The following is an 11,472-nucleotide window of genomic DNA, read 5'->3' on the forward strand; positions in this document are numbered from 1 at the left end:
AAATTTGATGATCTCCAGCTGCTTTCTGACACACAGTAACTGTACAAACATATTACAAATAGTATGAAGAATGTATTACTGTAAAATCCAATATGAAACTAGTTTTCTCTACTAAATTACAGTAGCAGTGAACTGAATTCAAGAAAGACATGATCATTATTTTAGAATTCCTTCCCCAACAGTACCTTTGCATTTCCAACGTCACAAAACCCAAGATATTTAGTCAAAAAGGGGAAGTTGTGTATGATATTGCATCCCCACAGCCAAGTATTGGAAGTCTGTGGGATATTAATTTCCAAAATACATCAGGATTGTCATTTTCTAGGAAGATTTAGCATGGGCTGGTTGCTCCACAGGTAGAGCTGGAACCTGGAGGTTTAATGGTGACCCACTGGCACTGGCTGGATTAAAAAGGCAGTGGGCTGGTACAGAAACACTCTCCACACACAATGTCAAGACGACTTCTGAAGAGCACAATTTCCTCCAGAAATCCAGACAATTGTGGTGATTATTGATTTAAGACACCAGGATTATAGAACTCTACATGATATCCTGGGTAAGTAACACCATGTCCTGGAGTCCAAACTCGCTTTCCACACACGAGCAGTGAGAAAACCCGACCTCATCTCCATCCCCTGCATTCCAAAGCAGCTCCAGGCTTACGGCTCCCTGAGCCAGAGGAGCTGCAGCTGCTCCTCCTGCTCCTGCCAGACACCTCTGGGACACGGAGGTGACACAGCCAGCGGGCCAGCCCACGGCAGAGGGAGGAAAATCCTCTGTCAGGGTGTTCTATAGCTCTATTTCAAGCAATACAGGCATGGCTTGAGCACAGGGAGACACTGCTCCATGCAGGGATGGAATCCCAGCAGGAAACATTATGGCAGAGGTCTGTGGGAGCTGAGTCAGGCCAGGATATGGGAGGCACAGGCACAACACCTTCTTTGGAGTAAAGATGAGGTAAGGAGGAAAACCCCCAGGAGAGGCACAGTAATTGTGCTGGATTGTCCTCCCAGCCCAACCCTGCACTTCTGGGGACAGAGTTACTCACAGCCCAGTGAGGACCTGGGTGCTGGACTGGTTACACATGGGGACAATCCACACCTGCTGCTTCTCCTGCCCACAGGCAGCAAGAGCTGCATGGCCAGAGCCTTCCAGCTGCCCCTCAAGTCTGGGGTACCAAGTGCTCCAAGCCACGGATGGAGCTCGCTCCGTGCAGGTGACCCTCTGCTGACGTCCCTCTGCAGGTGACCAGCAATGCCACAGCCACAACCGGTCACACCCTCACAAAGGGGCAAACAAACCATCGACTGCGTGTTTTGTTTTTTTCCCACAGATAGCCCAAAAGAGCTGCTCTGGAGTCAGAGCCAAGACAATGAGATGAAATTATTCTTTTTTTGCGTGTGTCATCTATTCCAGCTGTACTGGTTCACTCCTGTCCCAGGGGGACGAGGCCATCCACTGACAGCATCTGACCAGTATTTCCAGAACCCAGCACTGAGAACAGGATTAACTCCTGCTCTGCTAGGGCCTCGGCCGTTTAGGCAAAGGCTGTGTTACAGAAGGGCATCAGTGGATCTCCCACTACAGTGGCTGTTACAAATGGTTATCAACGGATCTCACACTAAGTGAATCAGCCGGAAAATCCCTGGGATGAGAACAATCATCTGTACATGCAACAGTGCCACACATTAATTCTTCAGTAAATAGATTAAAATCTGTGTATACTTAGGACTCCGGGAGACAAAGGCTGGGAAACCAAAGAGAGCTTAACCCAAACTCCCTGGGTCTGGTGCACAGCACTCAGCACATCCCAGTGTTCTGCCCAGAAACCACCTTGTTGCACACACACTTGTTCTGTGCTCCTGAGTTCCAAGCTGATCACTTTACAAAGGCATTTCCAAGTTCATTTCCCTACACCAGAGGTGACACTCAGTTATTTTAACAGCACAAACCCAAGGTAATTGTAACCACAGCTCTACAAAGCTTTTCCCATTGCCCGTAACTTGGACTGAAAAGAGGATTTTATTGGGATGTCGTTTTCCTCCAGACTGATGCCATGGGGACTGTTTGCAGAGTGCATACATGACACTGCAGCAGCAACTCGGGTTGGCTCCAGCTACCCCAAAAATGAATGCAAATCCAAAGAGGACTTGGGAACCTTTTAAAGTGCAGAAATAATTCCAGTCTGCAGTTACATATACACAGAATATGCACCACTTGTTCACTTCCAGAATGAGCAGCAATAATCAAAGGAAGAGGGGAAATTTGCTTCCCCCAGATAAATTGCTCCTACTGTAAAAGTCATCTTTAGCATGGTAAACACACAGTGTAGGAGTTGGATAATACCTGTATTTCACATTTCTGGGAAGATTCGTGAGTAGGACTCATTCAACCACAGCTTTGCCTTCACTGGCAGCAGGAGAGTACAAGGGGTTTAACCATGGAGATTAATTAAAAAAAAAATGTATGGACAACAAAAATAAGGCTGTTTTATAAGCCAGAATTAAGTTTAACATGGAGATCATTGTCGGGGGAAATAAATTTGCAGAAGGTAACCATTTGGACTGGACTTGCAGCAACCTCCTTGGCTATGAACTCGATGGAAGGATCAGCCAAAACTGGGAAAAGTGGATTACATCTTGCATGACCTCTCATTTATCCAGTTACCTTTTCACAGCACCTCAGAGCACGTTCTGCAGGACATTCCTGATTCACCCCTTTCTGCCAGAACAACGGGGTTTTTTGCCATGTACTTCCAGAGTCAAAGCCCCGAGTACAGTATTACATTAAGCTGTGTTGTTAAATCACAACACAGACGACTGGAACCCTGAGCACTCCAAACACCAGGCCTGGCTTTTATATCAATACAGAATGATTAAAAAAGCCCCGATTGCGGATGTCCCATACATTTTACTCTGCTGAGTCAGGCAGCACTGAAAGCACTGCATCCAGCCCTGCCAAGCCACCGGCCTTGGCCAGCAGCCGAGGGAAACAAAGCGGCAAGACAAACGGACAACTGACCTTTACCACTGCTGGCAAACGATCCCTTTCTTCCCCTTCCTTCTCACAGCACCTGAGCCCATCAAGAATCCCAGCTAAAGAGTCAAGGGTAGAAGGGCAGAAGGGTAAAATTTTGGAAGCAAGGCTTTGGACTGGGACCGACCAGCGAAACTCTTCCTCCTTCCAGACTCTCCTCCTCTTTAATGGCTTCTCTCAGCTCTTGCCCTTTCTTAAACTTCCTTAATGATCCTTATCCCCCACAAGCTTAAGTACTAGGAATGATTTCAACTGTAATAAGAGAAGCCATAACAGTGCCAGTGGGGCCCAGTTTCTGTGAATTCTGGCTGTGGGAGCAAACCCTGCATTGCTGGGCTGGTTCTTGGCATCCTTCGCTCCCCCCACAACAAGCCACATCTCCAGGAAGTCAGAGCAATAGGAGCTGAGCAAAGGATTTAATGTATATACCACACAAAGGCCCCACGAGTGTGCGTTGCTAAAAGCATTTCCTTGAAATGGAACGGTTTTCCCTGGGTTTGTGCAGTAAATCACAGCAACATCCCATCGGAGACAGACGCCAGCAACCCTCCAGCCCTTCAGGGAAGCACTGCAGCGCGATCTGCTCCTCTTCCAGCTGCTGTCTCGCTGCCATTGAGGACAATCTAAGGTAAAATGTCTGTAAGCCTACTTTTTCCTCCCTTTCACTCTGTCCACCTTCTTCACGGACCGCACTCGCTCCGAGGGGAGACCCGAGAGATCCCAGACGAAGCCGTCCTGAGCCTCCCCGCTGCTCAGGTCTGGAGTCTGAGGAGCTGCAGCTCAGTGCTTCAGCAGCTCAGCACAAGCACAGGCTGGCTCTTCCACAGACAGCAGCTTATTGATTATTGCCAATTCATTCCCATTAATCAAACTCCTGAAGTTTGCGTTCTGCTTGTTAGCTTCCGGATCCCTGCTGCAGTTCACTGCAAATTGATTGGTTTTCTTGGGCCTGATTATCACTCGTCTCATTAAAGCCAGCATGCTGGGCTACCTGGAGGAGCAAAACCCCTCAGAAATGGCATGACATCAATTCCAGCCTGAGTGGACAGAAAGGGACATTCCAGGTTTCCCATTAAACAGGCAGATGAAATACAACCTGAACACCAGGGCTGAACTGCAGCTTTTCTTCCCCTATGTTCAGTCTACAATTAATATGTTATTAGTAGACAAATAATTCTACAAACACCAAAGAGTATTTCCTCCTGGAAACTGAAGCTTCTCAAAATCCCAGCCTCCACCTCTCACATTTAGTACCTAAAAAAAACCAGACCACGGGAACCTGGCAAGAGAGTCCTTCCTTTGTTTCTAAAACAAATGCCAATTTTGTTAAGTCTTCTGCAAGAAAAACAAACAAATCCACAATACATCACCTTAAACTAACCCAGTTTAGACCAAATATTTCTGGCAAGGTTCAAGAAGAAAAAAAAACTCCTGCTTCAAACCCGGGGTTCATTAATACCGCAAACACTGTAAAAGGAAGATGGACTTGCCTGAATGTTATAGAGTAAAAATAATAAAGCAAACCCAAACAATGCTGTTTTTAGAACTGGATTTTGTAGCTGGAGTGTATAAAAATCCTTGGGAAGCAAGAACAGCTTCCACAAAGTTGTGAATAATGCATTTTTATGCAAAGCTCTACTAGGAGCCACCTCGAAATTCTTTACACATTCCATAAAGAAAAAAAAAATCCATTATCTTACAGCAAAAAGGAAGCAATAAAATGTAAGATGACCTTGCAGGAAGCAAGAACGTCAGTGCTGAAGCCCCAGCGTGGATAACCCTGGGCAGTGGAGGAGGCAGCTGGTGCCGGGATGCTCCGGGACGGTCCCTGCGCCGGCCCGGGCACTGCCAGCCCTGCCCCAAACTGCTCCAGACAGCCCAAACCATCTCCCCCTACCTGCCCCTTCCCTCCAGGAGCAGCTCTGCCACGTTCACAGCCCAGAGGAGCTCCCATCCCTCCAGGATCACACACAGGACTCGCCGCCGGTGCCTGAGCTCCGCGGGGCCGGGCACACATCTGCTGCCCACCCCGACACAGCTCTGCCTGCGCAGCCCGGGCAGCACCTCCTCGGAATTACCCTCAAAAGCGACACTGGCATTACCTGGGGGAATCTGCTTGTTTCAACTGTCCCTGAAAGCCTCCTCGCCAGTGCAGAAACATCTCTTGCTTTGACACCAAGTTTATGATTATCATTAAAGATACAGTAAGAACAGAGGAAATAAACTCCCAAAAAAAACCCCACGAAACAAACTGAACACAACACAGAGCTGGACTAATTATGCAAAAGGTTAGCACAATCCAGTCTGTTGAAATAAATGGTAAGACACGCTCAATGTTCACGTATCAAGGTGGAGTCTAGCCACAGATTTTGATTTTCTTTTTGGGATCACTTACATTACAAATTGCTTTAAACACTTCAAAAAAAAAAAAACAACAAACCAACAAACATTTAGAACAGAAATCAAAATCTATGAAAGAAATTGAGAAGGAAAGCAAGCTAAAAGCTGTCTAACTGAAACAAAGAAGGAATCCTCGCACACTTCATTCCAGCCATGGGAAAATGGAGCAAATATTGTGCAGGGAGAGCCCCGGGACTGGTGGGAACACCCTGGGGATCCAATTGTCAGCAGAGCAATAAAACCCAGAATGTAAAACCAGATCCTTCATTAAAAGCCTACAAATGCCGGGTTTCTGTAGAGGCACTTGCAGGGCCATTTTCTAACAGATTCCACAAATCCTCCTCCGGGAAGGCTGCTCCTGCAAGGAGCTGTTGAACACAGAGCAGCTGAGGGAGACACAGAGCTGGGCGTTCCCCTGGAACCAGAACTGCTCCGGTGGCACAGCCGAGCACCCCTGTCCCAGAGCTGCCCCAGAGCTGCCCCAGCCACGCTGCTCCTCCAGCAGCGCTTCCCTGCAACACCTGCACCTCTGCATCACTCCAGGAAACACAACCACCAAGGCACTGGCCACAGGTAGGAACCAGCTGCCCACACCCCCTCCCAGCAGCCCTCCTGCCGTTCTACTTGGAGTTAAATTCCAGGTACGTTTAAGTCTGACTGCAAATACTCTTATCTCCTTAAAGGCAGTTATTGAACAAGCTGCTGAGCATTTCCCACTCGGAATTTTCTTTGTCCATGTAAGGTAAATGCGATACCGAGCACAGCGAAAACTCGAGTTCAGCTTAAACGTAATTCTAGAAATTTACCCAGCAACCAAGTTATTTTTGTGCATAACATTTAAGTAATGCTAGGAAGGAAAAAAAAAAGCCCACAGTGATTGATCCTCTAACCCCTGGGAACGAAGGAGCTTTTGTATACATTTAAATACTTCCTTCCATACTGCCTGTGTATGGATCCTGCTACCACATACTCGATTTTTCCTCTAGGCTGCATCTTGGACGTTTTATTTTTATTTATTTACTTCTTAGAGCACGCCAGCTTCCCTCCAGTTTTCTTCCCTTTAATACCAATAATTGAGTAGTTGCTTAAAGCTGATGTTGTACTGTGGGATAAACACTCCCCAGTGATGTCTGATCAGCCACACATACCAAATGGAAAAAGAAAAAAAAAAGGAAAAAAAGCCCAAGCAACAAACCAGCACGCATGGAGTTGTGCTAAACACACTTGAAGCATTTTAATAAAGAGCAACACAAACTAATTACCTTGAATAGCCATTAGAGAAAGCAGGTCTGCCAGAGAGGTTGAGCGTTCCCAGCGGAGCCAATGCTTCGTCCCCCGATCCCTGGCACCTATTCCAATTTTCTGACCCGGCAGGAAGAGATGGAATGATATTAAAAATTGGTTTCTGATCCTGCTGCTGAGAGAGCGACGCAGTATTTAAATCATAGTGGTACATCTGTCCCCCAGAGGTGCTGACACCGTGGATGGAGATGGCCGAGACTTTCGTACCCAGCAGGTTCGGCCCGGAGAAGCTGGCCTGGCAGTACAGCGGGCCCACGTTTTCCTGCTTGATGCCGGGAGTACACAGTTCAATGAAGTCTTCCTTTTCTGTTTTCACTTGAGGCATTGGCATTTTGGAACTGGGTAAAAGGTCACCACGGTCATTAATTTTAGGTTTAGTGTCAGATAAAAGAGGAGGCTTGCAGTCTTCGCCGAGACTTCCTTCCAGGAGAAAGGCGTCGTCCGCGGATATGGGGGAGAGCAAGCCACCGTCATCGAGCAACGGGTCCAGCCGCCACGGGCTCCCGTTGGGCTCCTTGCCCGGCGACACCGGCGGCAATTCCAAATCCTGGAGGATATCCAGGGTGCTTTGGTCTTCAGAGAACAACTTCAGGTTGCCACCATTTGAGCTCACCTGGCTTTGGACTGCAGCTCCCGACTCCACGGGGACGCTGCGCCCGGCCATGCCTGGGAAATCCGGCTCGAGCGGCACCTCAGAAGACGCGGTTCCCTTCGCGTCCTCGGCCAGGCTCGAGGACTTGTTCAAGCTCGCAATACTTTCCTCCAGGAGCCTGAAGTCCGTTTCTCCAGAAGAGATGCCGATTTGGCCCTGGTGCGAAAATCCAAGGTCGTTTCCCATCACTTTTGTGTCTGTTTCACCCATGTACAGTCCCATCGAGAGCGACACTGCCTTGGAAAGGTCTGGCTGAGGCACATTGTTTCCTAATCCTTTTGGAAAGTCAGCCAAAGCAGGTTGCTGACTGGAATCCGACTGAGAAGATGCAGGGAGAGGAGAAGTAGACACAGGGGCTTGGACAGTAGCTCCACCCCTGAAGGGTGGATGGAAGTCCATCACGATCCCTCCTTTGGTACTGATGAGTGCATTTTTCCTGGTTTCATCTTGATCCAACGGGTTAAGCAGTTCTTTGGAATCCATTACTTTACCATTAACTATAAAAAGATGAGAAGCAGTCAAAGTCAGCACAGCAAAGACACATTAGTAACAGCTTTAAAATAAAAAGTCTAAATCCTTCGCCAGGCTAACCTGGCTCTGCTGTTGTGAGAGCGAAGGCACGGCACACCACACTCTGGGCTGGCACGTGCACATCTCTCAGACACACTGCGCTTGTTTTCAGGGGGTTTTAGGTTTTGGTTTCTGTCTAGTGAGGAGGAACTATGTATTTTAAAGCTTTATTAAACCTGGATGAAGGAGTAAGTCTGCCTGCACACAACTCAGAATCAAGCTACAGCACGTGACATCTGTGTGCACACTCTCCAGCTCTGTCACCGATCCCTGCACCAAGAAACTGTAAGAACTGCTAAAGGACCCAGTTCACACATTTTGCCAGGTAAATTTCCCTGATATTTAACTACACCTTAAGCAGGGGAAAAGGACATTTGCCACCTTTCCCAGTAAGCACTCCTCTTGCAGAGCAGGTCGGAGCTCCCAGAGGCAGCACCTCCATGGCTTGGCATTCCCCAGGACTTGACCTCCCCACCACAAAACACAGCGTTTGCCACCTTTGCACGGGTTCAGTCTTAAAATGCAACCTGCCCACCTCGCAGTAAACTCCGCATAACTCTTTAAATACATCTCAAATTTATAAATAACACCTAGCTAAAAATAAAGCAGGATTTTTATCAGCTTCCAGCACTCTACCCGTTCACGGTTACTCTCCAAACACACCCAACACTGAAAACAAACCTCGTAAGTTTCAGATGTTTGTATTTGCTACGTGTTTTTTTTTTTTTTTTTTTTTTCCCAGCGGAGAGCATAAATATTTGGAGAAACACTGTAAATTCTTCGGCAAACTTCCGACACGGTGTCCGGCCTTCCCCCGGCAGCGCCCAGCCCGCACTGCCGCAGTCCGGGGGGCACTGCCAGCCTGTCCCCTCCCGTGTGCCCGGCACGGGGACACCGGCACAGCCCGCAGCCGGGCTCACCGCGCGGCTCCCGCAGCCCCGGCCCCGCCGCTATTTCTGTGCGCAAAGTTAAGGCTGCGAGCGGCAAAAAGGCCCCACGTGTAAAACCTTAAGGTGGCCCGGGCGAGCTGGTCCCGGGCGGGAGCGGTCAGCGCCAGGAGCTTTCGGCAGCGGGGCTCCGGGGGTCCCGTCCGCGCCGCCCGGGGAGCGGAGCCCCAGGGACCGCAGCCCGGCCCGGAGCGGGAGCGGGGCACCCCGAACTGCTGGAGGTGGACACCCAGCAGCGACCGGAAAGAATACAGAAAGCACAAGAATACCTCCAGCGCTGCCTTCTTCCCTTTTACCGTGAAGGGCAGGGAAAAGGTAGTTATTTCATTTGACAATTCCCCCAACGCCCAAAAAAAACAAGGCAGCGAATCACCCAGCGTAGGAAACGTGTCAAAAATCAGCTGCGAGCGTCTGCCCAAGGGCGGAAAACGCTGCAAACACTTAAAACCGCCGGATTGCAGTAAAATCGCCTTTGCAAAGTACAGTTTTCAGAGAAATGTGTCGGGACCTGTTGAGCCGTCTCCTGGCACACCCACTTCTGCAGAACCAGCCCCGCGCGGGGCTCGGCCGCGCTCCCCGCCCGCGCCCCCCGCTCCCCCGGGACACGGACACCGGGGGCCCGGCCCGGGGGTCCCCGCGCCCCGCCGGGGCCGCCCCGCTGCCGCCCCGCCCCGGGCTCCTCCGGGGGCGGCTGGGCTCGGCTCCCGCCGCCCCGGGCATTCCTGCGGGGACCGCCGCACCCCCCTCGGCAAGTTCCCCGGGGGCAAGCGCAGCCCCCGCGGGACCCCCGCCGCCCTTACCTCGTCCGGGGGAGGGCGCTGGGGCTCCTTCAGCCGCCCACGGCCATGGCGCCCCGCGGCGGGGCCGGCAGCCGGCTGGGGGGGTCAACAGCCGCCCCTCGGGGCCGCGGCGGCGGCAGCAGCACCGCTCCCCCCGCCGCCGCCGACGCTGCTCCGGCCGCTGCCGCTGCTCCTCCCGCGGGCCCCAGACCCCGACCCGTCCCCGCCCGCCGCCGCCGCGGCGCCCCCTCCGTTAATTAGCGCTAATTGCCCCCGCGGACCTCGCCCCCCCGCGCTCCCCGCCCCGTCCCTCCGCCGGGCAGCGCCGCGCTCGGCGGTTCTGCCCCCGCCACAAAATGGAGGACGGCGGCGGCCGCCTCCTCCCCGTCCCCTCCCTCTCTCCCTCCCTCCCTCCGCCTCCCCGACGTGGAGAGGGAGTGGAGACAGCCGGCTCGGCGAGGGGCGGCCACGGCCGGAGCTGCTCCGCGCCCCGGCTCGCCTCGCCTCGGCTCTGCCGCGCCGTGCCCAGCCCGGCTCCGGCCCCGCCGCCGCCGCCGCCCGGCTCCGGGGGCAGCCCCAGCCGAGGGGGAACGGTGCGACCTGTTGGCCGAGACGGGAAAGTGCAGCCGGGCCGGGCTCCAGCGGGCACGGCAGAGCGGGCAGAGCGGGCTGGGCAGGGCAGAGCGGGCAGGGCAGAGCGGGCAGGGCAGAGCGGGCTGGGCACGGCAGAGCGGGCTGGGCACGGCAGAGCGGGCAGGGCAGAGCGGGCAGAGCAGAGCGGACAGGGCAGAGCGGGCTGGGCACGGCAGAGCGGGCTGGGCAGAGCGGGCTGGGCAGAGCGGGCTGGGCACGGCAGAGCGGGCAGGGCAGAGCGGGCAGGGCTGGGCAGAGCGGGCTGGGCACGGCAGAGCGGGCAGGGCAGAGCGGGCAGAGCAGAGCGGACAGGGCAGAGCGGACAGGGCAGAGCGGGCAGAGCAGAGCGGGCTGGGCACGGCAGAGCGGACAGGGCTGAACAGAGCGGGCTGGGCACGGCAGAGCGGGCAGGGCAGAGCGGACAGGGCAGAGCGGGCAGGGCAGAGCGGGCTGGGCAGGGCAGAGCGGGCTGGGCACGGCAGAGCGGGCTGGGCACGGCAGAGCGGACAGAGCGGACAGGGCAGAGCAGAGCGGGCTGGGCACGGCAGAGCGGACAGGGCAGAGCGGGCAGGGCAGAGCGGGCAGGGCTGAACAGAGCGGACAGGGCTGAACAGAGCGGACAGGGCAGAGCGGGCAGGGCAGGGCAGAGCGGACAGGGCAGAGCGGACAGGGCAGAGCGGGCAGGGCTGAACAGAGCGGGCTGGGCAGGGCAGAGTGGACAGGGCTGGGCAGAGTGGACAAGGCTGGGCAGAGTGGACAGGGCAGGGCAGGACAGACCTTCTGGCAAGACAAGAAGCTACTGGAGAGGGTCCAGCGAAGGCCACGAAGATGTTGAGGGGCCTGGAGCATCTTTCTCATGGAAGAGGGACTGTGGGAGCTTTGCTGGGTTAGTCTGGGGAAGACTGGGAGGGGATCCCATCAATCCACACAAACATCTCCAAGGGCTGGCAGAGGATGGTGCCAGACCCTGCTCAGTGGTGCCAGTGACAGGACAAGGAGCACTCAACTCAAACACAACGAGTTCCACCTCAGCACAAAGAAGAACTTCCTTTCCCTGGAGGGTGGCAGGCCCTGGAACAGCTGTCCAGGGAGAGGCTGGAGTGTCCTTCTCTAAAGACATCCCAAACCCACCTGGATGAGTTCCTCTGTCACC

At 53.3% G+C, this 11,472-nt stretch overlaps 1 protein-coding gene across 3 annotated transcripts in view; it reads right to left on the bottom strand.

The window, feature by feature from the left end:
* The window catches only part of NR3C1 (nuclear receptor subfamily 3 group C member 1), a 64,754-nt gene extending 54,736 nt beyond the window's left edge, over window positions 1–10,018 (bottom strand). The window contains exons 1-2 of one of the 3 annotated variants that reach the window (XM_068206257.1): window positions 9,708–10,018; window positions 6,699–7,887 (exon numbers count right to left, since the gene is read on the bottom strand). In XM_068206257.1, coding sequence (XP_068062358.1) covers window positions 6,699–7,873 — 1,175 coding nt within the window. In that variant the 5' untranslated portion in view covers window positions 7,874–7,887; window positions 9,708–10,018. Of the gene's footprint in view, window positions 1–6,698; window positions 7,888–8,641; window positions 8,827–9,176; window positions 9,454–9,707 lie in introns of those variants that run through there. The other 2 variants (XM_068206258.1, XM_068206259.1) reach the window with 2 other exon arrangements.
* Between the last annotated feature and the right edge of the window lie 1,454 nt (window positions 10,019–11,472).

This window comes from Anomalospiza imberbis, chromosome 15 (assembly GCF_031753505.1).
Source record: "Anomalospiza imberbis isolate Cuckoo-Finch-1a 21T00152 chromosome 15, ASM3175350v1, whole genome shotgun sequence".
Lineage (NCBI taxonomy): Eukaryota > Metazoa > Chordata > Aves > Passeriformes > Viduidae > Anomalospiza > Anomalospiza imberbis.